We start from the raw sequence: 16,870 nt of genomic DNA on the forward strand, positions 1-16,870 counted from the left end.
AAATGTAACACTTATTTCATAAATACATTGCATTTCAATAATTAGGTACTTTACTTGAAGTACCTCTTTAGGAATGCTGTTATTTCCAAGGGTTTTCCAGGCATTAAAAAGTTAAATTCAAGTACTTCAAGCTCCTTACACACCTTGTATATTACAAACCTTGATATTGAGAAAGATACCAGTGAATTTTCCTGTGTTTGCATAGGTTTATAAATGATTTACCTTACAAATCTGACGAAATGGCGTTCCCAGATGTTAACCTACACCTTACTATAGGATTATGCATTATTCTGATTTTTAAATGGGTTAATTTATCATGCAGCCTTTGAAAATGGTATAATAATGCTTTCCCTGCATTCTGTCCATGGAATGCGCCAGTTATTCGACATGGGCCAATTGCAGTCGTGGATTTTTAAAATCGAGTAACGTTACTCGAACTGCAGACCACAATACACCCCTCTCTGGACCCATTCAAAACCCCTGCTTCTTTTAAATCAATACTTTGCACTGAATAAAATACTGGTAAAGTTGTTTAATTATTGATGTTTCAAGTTATATTATAATTTGTGACCCTGGACCCCAAAACGAGTCATAAGGGTCAGTTTTTTTTACATTTATGATAGGGCAATACTTGGCCGAGATGCAAATATTTGAAAATCTTGAATCTTAGGTCCCAAAAAATCTAAATATTGAGAAAAACACCTTTAAAGTTGTCCAAATGAAGTTCTTAGCAATGCATATTACTAATCAAAAATTTAGTTATAGTGAATATATTTACAGTAGGAAATTTACAAAATATCTTCATGGAACATTTTTGGCATAAAAAATTATTTTGACCCACTTTTTGGCTATTGCTACAAATATACCTGTGCTACTGAAAAGTGTTCATGGATTTGCAATCAGGGACTGCTTTATTCTTTACAGATACATGCAGCGCTTGTTAAAACAAGGTATATGTTAGACAGAATGAATTGGGAGCACATCTATGATGGCTAAAAATGCAGTGTTTGCTAGGGTGAAGAACTGAACATGCTTTATCACTGATTTGTTTAATAATGTGTGTGCAGGCATGGTGGTGTGACTGCTGGGACGTTCTGTGCGCTGTCCACTCTGCTGCAACAGCTTGAGGCCGAGAGCGCCGTGAACGTCTACATGGTGGCCAAGATGATCAACCTCATGAGGCCTGGAGTCTTCACTGACATTGTGAGAGTTCATCTGCCTGCTTACATTCAAGATAACTTGTTTTTTCCCCCTTTTGTATAAACCCATTCAAACACACTAAATACATTACAAACTATATTTACGCTATATAAATCTTTAAATATAAAATAGTTCATACCTGAATAGATACTATATTTAATGCTTACTAATATTTAAAAAAATATATTATATTATAATTTATAAATATGTGACCCTGGACCACAAAACCAGTCATAAGGTTAAATTGGACAAAACTGAGATTTTTACATCATATGAAAGCTCAATAAATAAGCTTTCTATTGATGTATGGTTTGTTAGGATAGGACAATATTTGGCCGAGATACATCTATTTGAAATCAGAAATCTGAGGATGCAAAAAAATCAAAAAGACTGAGAAAATCACCTTTAAAGTTGTCCAAATTAGGTTCTTAGCAATGCATATTACAAGTCAAAAATTACATTTTGATATGTTTACAGTAGGAATTTTACAAAAAATCTTCATGGAACATGAACTTTACTTAATTTCTTAATGATTTTTGGCATAAAAGAAAAATCAAAAATTTTGACCCATGCAATGTATTTTTGGCTATTGCTACAAATATACCCCAGCGACTTAAGACTGGTTTTGTGGTCCAGGGTCACATATATTTCAGAAAATATGTGTATAGGTATTGAAATATGTATTATAGTATACTATACATATACTATACCAAGCTTTATATATATATATATAGTTATAAAAAATTATACTAATAAAATAATAATAATTTAAAAAAATCTGTAAAAAAATAATAATAAGATAAAAATAATGTCATTATCTTTATGATAATATAATCATTTTGAATTTTGGTCTATAAAATCACTCTCTCTATATATATATATATAGTTATGGATTGTTTAATTTATAAATTATAATTAGAAATCTTAAAATATATAAAAAAAACAGGTGATTAAAAATATATTTTTTACTTAATAAATTATAATTAGAAATCTTTATATTTTTTCACTATATATATATATATATATATACATATATATAATGAATTATAAATATTTATTTAATATATAATTAAGAATAAATACATCGTATATATATATATATATACACATACAAATTATGATTCAAATAATTAAATTATATATAATTAAAAATAAACACCTATTTTATAATGGATTGTTTTTGATAATTACAATATTTTATATACACGCATATATACAATAGATTTTTTAAATAATTATAATTATAAATCTTTATATTATTGGGTTATTTTATAGATTAAAAAAATATAATTTTTCAAAAAACATTTATTGTCATATATTCAAATTAGATATGTATCTTATGGGGTTTAAAAATTTGAATTTGTAAGTTAAAAATTGTGATTTTTTTTTATATGTAAATTTTAAGGTTTTATAGCACGTAAGAGCTCTTTTATATTTGATGGTATTTATTTTTTTATAACGTCAGTGTTTTCCATGTGTCTGCAGACTATTGGCATTCATACATTTTTAAAGAAATGTGCTGTTTTTTCCCCCATCTATCTGGAGTTGGCAGTCATTCTAATAAGGAAAAGTCAGTCATTAATAATCCTGCCCTGAGGTGGAATTAACTCAAATCCACAAGGGAAAATTGAATATTTTGAGTGGTATGTTGTGGTCAAACTACCAACATGTTCTTGTTTTTTAACATTTTTTTTTTGGTCTGCTAGGATCAGTATCAGTTCCTCTACAAAGCCATCCTGAGTTTGGTCAGCACCCAAGAAGACGAGCGAGCGCTTCAGTCCTCCGACAACAACGGCACGGTCCCAGGAGGCGTCTCGAGTGCGGCCGAGAGTCTGGAATCCTTGGTGTAACCATAGTGATGAGCCGGCACAGAAAAAAAAAAAAAGGACTCGTTTTTTTTCTATCAAAGAATGCTCATGTTTTTCCCCGGTCCATCTCTGAACTGATAGCGCTCTGCTGGATGCAGCGCCGCCATTAAATGTGTGCCTTTGTACACTCCACCTTTTTATTAATTGTTTCTCTCTTCTAAACCGCCACCTTCTGCTAATGTCTTACGTACTAATGTCTTCTCATAGAGTCATATTTATTTGCTTAAAAGCTTGTTTTAAAGGGAAAACACCTTTTTTTTATTTTAATAAGACTGTTTTTTATTAGTCTATTTTTTGTAGTAGAATTTCAGCCACTGTTTTTCATACAAATATACAAAGAAAGTGGCAAACTCAGTCATGGATGAATAATATTCTAATGTGTAAATAATATTACAGCAACCACGTCGATGGACCAAATTTCTATTTATGTCTAGAATTTTATATTTGAGGCGCTAGTGCTTTACAAGACATGGCTGCGTTTGAATAATTTAGTCACCTTCGAATTGATGTTTTAATATTTCTGATGACACTTACTGACGTAAGATTGCATTGCATACTGACTCTGTTTAGCTGTACCAGATGTTTTTGTCTGTTCGTAGGATTAAACCAAACAAGAAAGCACGCAAGGAGACTGCTCTGTTTACACCGGGGTATTTCACATGCGTAGAAATATACTGGATTTTACATAGAATTATAAAGGAATAGTTTGTTTAATAATGTTAACATACTGCAAAAAAATAAAATAAAATCCACATAAAAATCCTTCTTTAAACAAAAATGCAAGCATTACAAAACATACTCACAGCTATAATAATGTAGACAAAAACAATATTCAATATTCCTTTTATTGTTAAAAAAACACTGACCCTTGTATTTAATATTTTTGTGAAACCTTTGATACATTTTTACAAGATTATTTGATCGATAAAAAAAAACAGAATTTATTTTATATTTAAATGTCTTTACTGTAATTTTTTGACAGTAATAAATTTAATGCATCCATGCTGAATAAAAGAATTTCTCTGAAAAAAATCTGAGCCTTAACCCTCAACTAATGTTTAATTTAAACAATTATATTTCGTTATAAATAAATGTTACAAAAATCGGACTAAATACAAATTAAACAATTATGCATTATAAAAAAAATACTGCATCGCATATCATGCAAAATTATGCAACTTATATAAACATATGATATATATATATTATTTTGTTTATATAATCTACATTTTATTTATATAATCTATTTATATAATCTAATTTCTTTAAGACAAAAATACTTATGCAAATTAAAAGTATATTATATACTAATAAATATGAATTACATTATTATATGTAGTAAATTATAAAATTATCATAAAATGTATTTTATGTGCATTACATACATAATTTAATACAAAATAAATATTACGTATTATATATGTACATAACGTAGTACCTATTAATACAAAAATATTACTTAATTAAAAATGTATTAAAAGATAATATATACAAAAAAATACATAATTTTATAATACATATTTATTATAAATGTATAATTATATAAGCATAAAAATGCATTCTATGATATGTATTATATTATGTACATGATTTAATAAATATTACATGTAATTTATGTAAAATATTTAGTACATAACATATTACTAATTATTGATACAAAAAAGATTACTTAAGTAAATTTATTAAAAAGAGAGAATAAATATTAATATTACACATTAATTTTTTAAAATAGAAACTATAATAAAAATATATTATGCACATGATATAATTAAAATGATACAAAACGTATTACTAATTATTAATTATTGATACAAAAACATTACTTATGTAAATTAAATAATAAATATTAAATATTACAATAATATATAACAAATATTACAAATAAATATCGTTTTTATTATGTAAATTATACACTACAATACTTATTAATTACGGATACAAAAAAGATGACTTATGTAAACTAAAAATGTATTAGAAAAATTTAATAATAAATATATTATACATGTAAATATAATTATGTAATATATATATATATATATTCTGTACATGAGAAAAAATATAAAACATGACTTATTACCCGTTAGATTACTTATGTAAATTAAAAATGTATTAAAAAGAGAGAATAAATATTAAATTACATACTATAAATAATTTTATGTAAATTATAAAATACAAATTGTATTACTATCGATACAAAAAAATTACTTTAAAATATTATAATACGTAATACATTTATTATATATTTTATGTACATGATATAATAGAAAATGATACAAAATGCAGTACTACAAAAAATTGATTACGTATTATATCATTCTTATTATGCAATTTATATAGAAAATGTATTTCATATTATGTATTATTATATATTAAGTACGATATAATAAAGATACAAAATTTAGTACTTAATACAAAAAATATTTCTTATGTAAAGAAAAAGTATATTACATTTTACATTTTATTATGTAAATATAATAAAAATTATATTATATATTATGAACATGATATAATAAAAAGATACAAAACAGTACTTGATATTAATTATTGTTACAAAAAAAGACTACTTATGTACATTAAAACTTAAAAAGAATATTAAATATTGATGTATTATCATTTTTATGATGTAAATACGGTCACACTTTATATTAGGTGGCTTTAACTATTATGTACTTACATCAAAATATAAGTACAATGCACTTAATGTGGTCATATTGCATTGCAAAACACTTTTGCTTCTATTAAGGTGGGATATGGGTAAGGTTAGGGACAGATTTGGTGGTATGGGTAGGTTTAAGGGTGGGTTAGAGTGTAAGGGATGGGTCAACAGTGGTAATTACAGAAATTAATTACAAATGTAATTACACAGTTTTTTTTTTTTTAAATAAGTACTGTGTAAAAACATGTACGTACACAATAAGTACATTGTACCAAATGATTAATTTAAATTTAAGTACAAAGTAGTTAAGGCCACCTAATGTAAAGTGGGACCGTAAATTCTATAATAAAAATATATTTCATAATAAGTTACATACATTATATAATAACAAAAAAGTATATTGATACAAAAAAATTACTTATGCAAATTAAAAATTAATGTAAAGGTGTTATCAAAATAAAATCATAAACTACACATTTCTGCATTTGAAATCTCTACAAATATGCTCTATTCACTTTCATTTTAAGTTCCTCACTAAATTAAAAAAAAAAAAAAAAAGAAATCAAGGGATGACTCAATTTTGTATCGAACCCAGAACATTACTATTGTATGAAGTGCTTTCATACAGCATTGAGCATTTTTTGCTCCCAGCCTCGAGCAAGATCTTTAAAGTCTCCATAATACTCTTGATATTGTCTAATATTGTGCCCTCGGGACAGACTCGTGTTGATTCCAGTCTCCAGACAGCAGCCGCTTGACTCGTGTCAGCTGTTCATTCTCAACTTGCTCTTCTTGTTGTAGCTCGACATCCCGACCGACAAACCACCAAGAAGGTCAGAACAACAGTCCTTCAGTTCTCCATCTGGCCCAGGAGGTCAGCAAAGGAGAACAAAGACAGGTTTCCTTCAAGACGTTTACCAAATAGGGTTGTTTTTCAATTAACTTCTGCTTCGGCCCTCTTCAAATTGATCTCATCTTAAGCCACGGAGACTGTGCTTCTGGCAGCGATCGGGTCACTCCTTAAGCCACTGCATCTTCAGGAACCGATTATTATAAGTCCACGGCTTAAGGGTTTGGTGACGAAGATGACAGCTACACGAGTTATCAAATAATCCCTTTGAAGAACTGCATGTAATTATGCCTCAATTCTAATCCGAAAGGTCATTTACACACAAATATGGGTCAAATGGCCAGACACGGTCTTGAGGGGCTACTGCTGCCTTCATTTGCATTTTTAACTTCTAATAATTACAGACCCAATTATCCTGTGCTTGGTGGCCTACTTTATAGTGACCGCACACCAGCAACAATGCAGACGGCCACCGGGCAGTCAACAAGGGCGAAGGAGGGGGGTCATTTTCTTTCATTTTTGTCTAATGACAAACAATATATCAGATGATTATCTGAAGGAAACAAGGAATTTAAAACAATGAAAGAAACATAAAAGTTTGGATAAAAAACTGCTAGTCTCTTTCCAGATGCTCTTTGATGAATAAAAAAAAAAAGTGTATTAAAAAAGTATTAATTTGAAACGGAAATATTTAATGTCATTACTGTCATTTTTGATCAAAGCATTAATTTATATAATGTAAAATTACAAAAATACTTTTTTAAAATGTAAAAAAAGAGAATATTAAATAATTATATAATATTACATATTATATAACTTTTATTATGTAAATTATATAATATATAAAAATATATATAAAATGTATTATATATTATGTACATGTATAATTATTATTTATACATAAAATATTACAAATCAAAAATGTATTAAAAAAAGAATAAATGTTAATTACATAATATTACATATTATATCCATATGTAAATGATATAATAAAGAAAATACATATTATATATTATACATGATATAATAAAAAAAATACTTATTACAATTCTTAATTATTTATACAAAAGAGATTACTTATGTAAACTGGAAATGTATTAAAAGGAGAATGAATATTAAACAATTACGTATTATAATAAAGATTATGCATTGTTTTTATTAATATATGATAATACATATTTATATATACATACATATAAGAATTAGTAATAAGTAATATGTTTTGTATTTTTTATTATAGCATGTACATAAAATATAATATTTATTTTATTATATAATTTACATTTAAATAATATATGTAATATTTATTATAAGGCATAATTTAAAATGTCTTTTTATTAATACATTTTTTGTATAAATGTTTTATTATATCATGAACATAATATATGTAATATATGTGGTATTTCATATCTGATATAATTTACATAATAATTATATAATACGTAATATTTATTATAATAAGTAATTTTTAATTCATTCTAAAATACAATTTACATTTACTTTTTTGTATAATTAGTAACAAGTAATACATTTGTAAATTATTGTATTATATTATGTATAGAATATATAATACATATATTTTTTTTAATTATATAATGTACATAATAAAAATGATTATTTATACGTTTACAAACGCATAATTTATTGTTACTAATTAATGAATTAAAAAAGAATACTTGTGTAAATTAAATGCATTAAAACAAAAAAAATATTAAATTATTACATATAATGAATATTAGGCATTTTATAATTTATGTAAATTATATAATATTGAATTGTATTTGTTATATTTTTATATTATGTAAATGACAATAATAAACAATACAAAACTTATTACTAATTATTAATTGATGGTTACTTATGTAAATTAAGAATGTATTAAAAAGCATAAATATAAAATATTTTTGTTTTATAATAAATATCACATAATTTTTAATATGTAAATTATAAAATAATACAAATATATTTGATGTATTATTTTATATTAATTACATTATATAATAATAAAATATACAAAACTTACTTAATACAAAAATTATTTATTGAAATTAAATTTTTTAAAAGAGACAATAAATATTAAATTATGTATTACAATTAATATTACGTATCATATAATTTTTATTATTGTAAATTATATAATAATAAACATTTTATATGTTGTATTTTATAATAAGTACATGATATAATAATATACAAAACTTATCTAATTATTAATTATTAATACAAAAATTACTTAATAAAATAAAGTAATTTGTATTAAGTACATTATATAATAAAAATTATACACAAATTATTACTAATTATTAATCATTGATACATAAGGGTTACCTATATAAATTAAAAATTGTGTTAAGAGACACAGAGAATAAATATTGAATTATGTATTATTATAAATATTACATATTATATCACTGTTATTATGCAAAGATATAATAATAAAAATGTATCTTACATTATGCATTATTTTATATTAAGTACATGATATAAAAATACAAAGTGATACAAAGCTTATTAATAATTATTCATACAAAAAAGTTAACTTATATAAATTAAAAATGTATTGAGAGAGAGAATATTAAATAATTATGTATAATAAATATGATGCATAACATGATTTTATTATGTAAACTATATAAAAACATGTATTATATACTATGTACAGGGGTTAATGAAAACAAGATACAAAACGTATTACTCATTACTAATTGTTAATTATTTATACAAAAAAGATTACTTATGTAAATTAAAAATGTTTTAAGACAGAAAATAAATATAAAATAGTTATGTATATTAAATATTACTCAGTCTATAATTTTTATTAATAATGTAAATTATTAAAATTAAGTTATACCTGTATATGTGTGTGTGTGTGTGTGTGTGTGTGTGTGTGTGTGTATATATATATATATATATATACACACACACACACACACACACACACACACACACACACACACATACACATACATAGTATATACACACATTAAATAATTAATGATATGCATAACTTATTTTTTTGGCTGTACATTTTTTTTTAATTTATGTACCTAATATATAATACTAAATTGTTCCTAATTAATTATTTATACAAAAAAGATTACTTATGTAAATTGTACTTAAAGAATAAATATTAAATAATTATGTATTATAATAAATAGCATATTATATCATTTTTATGTAAATTATATAATATATAAAAATATGACATTATTAAATATTACTTTTTTATTACAACGTATTATGTATCATATATTAGGTACATAAATTTAAAAAAATGTACAGACAAAAAAATAACTTATGCATATCATTATTAATTAACGAGTTATTTTATGTGTATATACTGTATTTATATACAGTATATAGAATAAATGTCTAAAATATGTATATTTATATTTTTGTATATACAGTATGTATATATGTAAATATATATATAAAATAGGGGGGTAAAGGGTAGTTTCCTCCAATTTCAGTCTACTGAAAATGACAGTATAATTTTAGAAATTTATTTGAAGAAAAACAAGAAACACAAAACAATGAAAGAAAATGCAAATGTTTTATTGGACAAAAGCTAGTTTTAAAAGAACTCTTTGGACATGCTAGGATTAAAATGGTCTAGAAATGATTCTAATGCCACATTAATGCACCCAATGAACGTTTATAACGTGAACAAAAATTAAAAAGTATTCACTACAGTGCCAAGTTTCAAAGAAATATTAATTTGACATGATGGTAAAGCCTTACAGAAAACGGCTAATTTCATCAGTAGTACTCAACATGACATCATGTTTTGCATAAATATGCTTGTTTTGCATTGAACTCAAGGCAGACCTTTATGTTTAAACCCTTTGAGTACAAGGGTAAGAAAAACACATTCAGTGTATAAAGTTCATTTTCAAAGCCAGAAAGCGGAAATGGGATTGTTCTGTGTCAAAGTGCTATGTAGGAGCTTATTTACACTCCCAATTTTTGACAACATTGCTAAATATGAGCACAAATTGTCAACTAATACAAATGTCTACAGACTGCCTAAATCTACCTTTAGATTCAAGATTGGAAACAAAAGCACTAACCGTTGGATCACTCAGAACTCGACTGCTTGACAAGTTAAAGATCTGCAACCGTTCATTGTGGAGTATGTGTGGTAATGGGTCATTTATAAACAATTGACTGTTACTGGTTTAGTTAAAGATGTGTGGCACAGAAGTGATTGAGTTTTAAAATCTCAAGTTGTAGTTACTCCGATATGGTGCTCTTGGTGATGCACTGGAGACCCTCCTCCTGCAGTCTCCTCAGCACCGGACCGTAGATGTTCTTCGTCATCGGCACCACCAGTCCTTTAGTCGTCAGTTCACCTGTGGTGGGATGTCACACATTCACATCAAGTCTAAGTGACTTTATAAGAACAAAGTCTGGTCATTGTGTGGAATTAATGGAAATTACATCCTAGAAATATACAGTTCATGTCAAAAGTTTACATACACCTTGAAAAATCTGCAAAATGTTAATTATTTGACCAAAATAAGAGTGATCATACACAATGCATGGTATTTTTTTTTTAATAAGTACTGACCTGAATAAGATATTTCACATAAAAGATGTTTCCATATAGTCCACAAGAGAAAATAACACCTGAATTTATAAAAATTACCCCGTTTGATGACCCACTGATTCTTAATACTGTGTTGTCAAATGAATGATCCACAGCAGTTATTTTTGTCCCTTGTTTGTCCTGAACAGTTCAACTGCCTGCTGTTCTTTACAAAAATCCTTCAGGTCCCACAAATTCTTTGGTTTTTCAGCATTTTTGTGTATTTGAACCCTTTCCATCAATGACTGTATGATTTTGAGATCCATCTTTTCACACTGAGGACAACTGAGGTACTCATACGCAACTATTACAGAAGGTTCAAACGCTCACTGATGCTTCAGAAGGAAAAACAATGCATTTAGAGCCAGGAGGTGAAAACTTTTGAACAGAATTGCGGGTGTGTACATTTTTCATATTTTGCCTAAATATCATATTTTTTTCATTTAGTATTGCTTTTCAGAAGCTACAGGTGAAACTTACAATCCTAGACATTTCCTAGAAGACTAAAGAAGTTAAATTTACCCTGATCTTTAAAATCAAAAACTTTTAATACATTGCGTTTTCTTTCTGCAGCATTAGTGAGCGTTTGAACATTTTATAATAGTTGCATATGAGTCCCTCAATTGTCCTTTGTTTGAAAAGATCGCTCTCAGAATCATAGTACTTGTTCAAACGCACAAAAATTCTGAAAAACCAAAGAATTTGGTGGACCTGAAGGATATTTCTGACAAACCGCGGTGGATCATTAAGCTAACAACACATATTTTTTAACAGGTTGATTTATCAATTTAACTATTATTTTCTCTTGTGGACTGTATGTAAACGTCTTTTTTGTGAAATATATTATTCAGGTCAGTACTAAATAAAAAATAACATGCTTTTTGTATGATTCCTCTTGTTTTGGTCAGTGAACATTTTGCAGATTTTGACTTCAACTGTGTATTTTAATAATAATGCAAAATTAAGAACAGATTTAGAACTACCGATGTAATTACAGTAGAATGAAACTAGGGATACATAAAATATGTATTAATGTTATTGGTCCAGTAAGTAAAACAGGTATATTTAAAGAGATAGTTCACCCCAAAATGAAAATTCTATCATTAATTTGTGCACAAAAAGTATTTTTGTAGCTTCATAAAATTACAGTTTATATATATATATATATAGGACTATTTTATTGATGTCCTTACTACCTTTCTAGGCCTTGAACACGTCAGTTGTGCTGCTGTCTATGCAGGGTCAGAGAGATCTTGGATTTAATCAAAACAGTCTTAATTTGTGTTTCGAAGATGAACAAAGGTCTTTTGTGTTTGGAACGACATGTGGGTGAGTAATGACAGAACTTTCATTTTTGGATGAACTAATAATAAATTGGAAAATAAAATGATACAAATGTAAAAAAAAAAAAAAAAAAAAAGAAATAACTCCAATTGACAGCGATCTGGATCTTTTTTTAAAAATTAGTCTCACAAAATGTAGACAGATATATAATACTGAGCAATATCACTTATCAGATTCAAAATGAAAATACATTTTTACAACACTTGCTGTTAAATGAACATATTCAAGTTGAGTTGCACTGACCGTTAAGCACCATATGGGCTGCAATGGCTGCTGGGTAGCCCACGGTTTTAGCCATCGCTGAGTATCCACTGGGATCCCCGTAGACCACCAGACTGATGTGTTTGGTCTCCAGCTCGCCTGTTGGGTGTCTGATTCCGACACTGTTTCTCATAAGGACCATATCACGCTCGCCTTTAGCTGCACCAGACAGAACAATCCAAAAACAGCAATCATTTACGTGCAAATTGACTGGATGAGCTTTATAAACACATTCTGAATCTTCACATAAGACAGAATTTGAAAAACAAAGAGAAACTAGCTCTTTACCGAAAGACAGTTTAGCCTCCAGATGCTTAGCAAGTGCTGCTAAGTTGGTGTCAGCATGAGGAACCGGTTCTTCACTGAGCATCCCGAGCCTGATGGGAGTCAACAGTAAGTTATACTGTATGATCTTATTTAATATTTATATTTACAAATATGCCTTTAATGAAAAACATTAATAATTTTAAAAATGTTAAAAAAAGCTCCCCTCAAATATCAGCAGTGCTGGCAGATTACTTACAAGTTGAAGTCTGTTACTAATTACAAATTACTAGCCTTACTGGCAAAAAAGTTGAGAAATCCCTGCATCACATAAACAAACATTAAACAGCAATGACATGCTCAAAGTCTTCTAGGTTGGTAAATATTTATGCCAGTTATACATTGGCAGTGTTTAGTAACCCGTGTAATTATTCATCTCATATCTCACAACAACTGAGATGTGCTTAAAATACATTACGTATATAATAAGATAATCGAGTAAACGGTTGATTGTTTAAGTAATAATTATAATAAATTTTTTTGATTAATAAAAAAGATCCAAGCACACAATACATAATTAATCATGTAATTCAGTTACTGTAATCTGCTTATGAACATTTTAAAATGTAATTGCATTAGGGCTGTCACTATTGATTATTTTGGTAATCGGTCAATTATTCCGGCAATTATTTGAGTAATCGAATAATTCAAATAAATTTTTTGGAGTTCATAAAAATAGACATAAGCAAACAATAGCCTTTACAATGACTTTATATACATATGCATATGATATTTGAGTAAACGGTCGATTATTTTGACAATTATTCGAGTAATCGAATAATTATATAATTACTTTTTTTTAAAGGTAATAAAAACAGATCTCAGCAAACAACTGCCTTTAAAATTACTTTAAATACATATGCATATGATATTCAAGCAATCGGTCGATTATTCATAAATAAAGATAGACCTAAGCAAACAATAGCCTTAAAAAAATAAAAGCTTACATTTCGATGTAAGTCATTTTATTTACATCGTGATGAACAGTTTGCATATTGAGAAAGATACTGATGTTTTCTTCTGTGTTGGCGTAGGTTTGTAAAAGATTTTACCTTACAAATCTGACGAGATGGCGCATGTTGCATTTCCAGATGACCGTTATAATAAACCCAAACTCACAGCAATATGCAGAGACTGAGTTTGAGACGCTCCACACATGTAAATGAGAAATATTTGTGTGGAGCAGCATTTACTGTGAACGAAGACGGTCTAAAACGCATATAATCTACATGCATATAAATACTTAAAGCAGATAAAATAAACCCACATCGCATATATTTATTTTATTGAACTGTAGCTTTTGTGAATTCACAATAGCATTAAGCTTATGATTTTTAAATGGGTTTAATATATGTGACCCTGGACCACAAAACCAGTCATAAGGTTAAATTTTACAAAACTGAGATGTATACATTGCATGAAAGCTCAATAAATAAGCTTTCTATTGATATATGGTTTGTTAGGATAAGACAATATTTGGCTGAGATACATCTATTTGAAAATCTGGAATCTGAGGGTGCAAAAAAATCTAAATACTGAGAAAATCACCTTTAAAGTTGTCCAAATTAAGTTCTTAACAATGCATATTACTAATTACATTTTTGATATATTTATAGTAGGAATTTTACAAAAAATCTTCATGGAACATGATCTTTACTTAATTTCCTAATGATTTTTGGCATAAAAGAAAAATCAATAATTTTGACCCATACCATGTATTTTTGGCTATTGCTACAAATATACCCCAGCGACTTAAGACTGGTTTTGTGGTCCAGGGTCACATATCATCAGACTTAGAAAATGGTGTAATAATGCGTTTCAGTGATTCTTGTCCACAGAATGCACCACTTGCAACTTTCACCTTTTTATAATGGAATACTTGAATTGAATTGAGGAACCGTGACAGCCCTAAATGTAATCCAATTATAAGTGAAACATTTTGGAATCCGATTACATTTAATCAGTTACTACCCAAACTGTATGTCAGCAGGTACTGTGATGGAAGTCTACAAAATATTGTTAGTGAATTCCTCAACCCACCATCTGAGACCCTGCATTCTGCAGTCATCCCGTCCAATTCGCTCATAAACAGCGTCCTCAAAGACACTGTTGCTCACACATGTGGACAAACCAATCTGTTCACAGAGAAGCTCTTTCTGTGAACGAGACACAATGATATTTATATTATTTTATATTAATGGTATATATTTTCATTAAAGAAAAGACATTTCATGAGTAATTTGGAAAGAACATTCATAAACCCATACCCATGAGACAGGAGAAGCTGTGTGTCCTAGCTGTGGACATGGCTCAGTGTTGATGAGTCCCAGTTTGACAAAACCACTCATTGCAGAGGCGAAGCCCTGCAGACACATACAGTATATGATGAGGCACAAGAAGTGGAGCAACACTGAGCTTACACTCATCTTTACATCTCATTAGCATGAATACCCTGAAGCGCAGAGTTCCTCTGATGAGCGTGTGTGCAGACTCAATCCCGTACGGCTGTGCATATTTGGTGCTGTCCCGGTTGGGGAAGCTTTCCAGGGAGAAACCGGGCAGGAAGTCACAGGGTTTTGCGACATCCATGAGAGCCCCACCAGGAGGAATGCTGACCACCTGAGAAACAGATAAACCATATTGTTTGTAAAGGCATTGTACTATTATAAGAGTTATTCTGTGTCAAACCAACCACCTTAGATTCAGAGTTTTGGTTTTCGACCACTGAGAATGGTTAATATTCAACAATCTGGACATGGAGCCTCATTGAGATCCTCATATCTCTGGGACTGAATAATGTAGGGCCTTGAAAATGAAGATTTTAAAAGAAAAGTTTATAAAAAAATGGAATCTTAAACCATATTGTGGTTTCTTTAATACTTCTTGAGTTATAGGCACGCAAACTTTAGAAAAAGAATATTTATAGCACTCAGACAGGTGTGTTCAATGCAGTTGTCTTGATGGAAAAAAAAAAAAAAGATACATCTCTAGTTTTAATATTATTTGTTCTTTAGATGTTTCTCTTTAAAGGAACACTCCACTTTTTTTGGAAATAGGCGTAATAGTCAAGGAAGTTTGCTGCCGTAATAAGGCTGAAGCAAAAAAATTGAAGCTTTGCATTTCCACTGGTCTTAGTACACGATATAACTACAGAAGAGTCAAGTTTTAAATACAACAAATATGGAAACTCTGTCATTTTTGAATGCGATGCTATTGGTCTAATAGAATTCAATGATCTATGCAATGCTATGCTAAAAGTGATATCGCAAGAACAGGAGAACGGCTGAATGGATTTCAAAACGGTAAAACCCAACTTATTAACTTGGGGGGAGTTGGAGAATGAGCCTATTTCGAAAAAAGTGGAGTGTTCCTTTAAAAGAAAAGTAGTATCATAATTTTTCAAACTGACCCACATTTGGTTTTCGACCACTGAAAATGTTTAAATTTTAACAATTTATTCCTGGAGCCATATTGAAATTCCAATATCTCTGGAACCGAATCTCATAGGGCATAAAAAATAAAGATGGCAAAATGAAAGTTTGTTAATTCCCAATGTCTAAAAGGGCATTAAGATATATTTAATACTTCTTGAGTTACAGGCATGCAAACTTTGGAGAAAAACTTAAAAAGTGCTGTTTCCCTATTTTTGAATGGTCACCATTGGCACATAATGCAACAAAGATTGCTAAAGTCAACAGATTTTACTAATAGAAATACCATCTTTCTGAAGTTGTTTTTACCCCCCTGTAACTTGACTCCGAATCTCAGGTGAAAATTGC

General features: G+C 28.3%; 2 protein-coding genes across 4 annotated transcripts in view; one reads left to right on the forward strand and one right to left on the reverse strand.

The window, feature by feature from the left end:
• The window catches only part of ptprz1a (protein tyrosine phosphatase receptor type Z1a), an 82,783-nt gene extending 79,094 nt beyond the window's left edge, over positions 1–3,689 (forward strand). For all 3 annotated transcript variants that reach the window (XM_073831510.1, XM_073831509.1, XM_073831511.1), the window contains 2 exons: positions 1,068–1,203; positions 2,907–3,689. In XM_073831510.1, coding sequence (XP_073687611.1) covers positions 1,068–1,203; positions 2,907–3,050 — 280 coding nt within the window. In that variant the 3' untranslated portion in view covers positions 3,051–3,689. The remainder of the gene's footprint in view (positions 1–1,067; positions 1,204–2,906) is intronic.
• Positions 3,690–10,108: 6,419 nt separating this feature from the next.
• Positions 10,109–16,870, reverse strand: part of aass (aminoadipate-semialdehyde synthase) — a 39,246-nt gene continuing 32,484 nt past the window's right edge. Inside the window, exons 19-24 of the mRNA XM_073831730.1 lie at positions 15,543–15,710; positions 15,359–15,454; positions 15,132–15,247; positions 13,056–13,144; positions 12,750–12,926; positions 10,109–10,926 (exon numbers count right to left, since the gene is read on the reverse strand). Of these exons, the coding sequence (XP_073687831.1) occupies positions 10,808–10,926; positions 12,750–12,926; positions 13,056–13,144; positions 15,132–15,247; positions 15,359–15,454; positions 15,543–15,710 (765 nt within the window). The 3' untranslated portion in view covers positions 10,109–10,807. The remainder of the gene's footprint in view (positions 10,927–12,749; positions 12,927–13,055; positions 13,145–15,131; positions 15,248–15,358; positions 15,455–15,542; positions 15,711–16,870) is intronic.

The sequence above is a fragment of the Garra rufa genome, chromosome 25 (genome assembly GCF_049309525.1).
Source record: "Garra rufa chromosome 25, GarRuf1.0, whole genome shotgun sequence".
Classification (NCBI taxonomy): domain Eukaryota; kingdom Metazoa; phylum Chordata; class Actinopteri; order Cypriniformes; family Cyprinidae; genus Garra; species Garra rufa.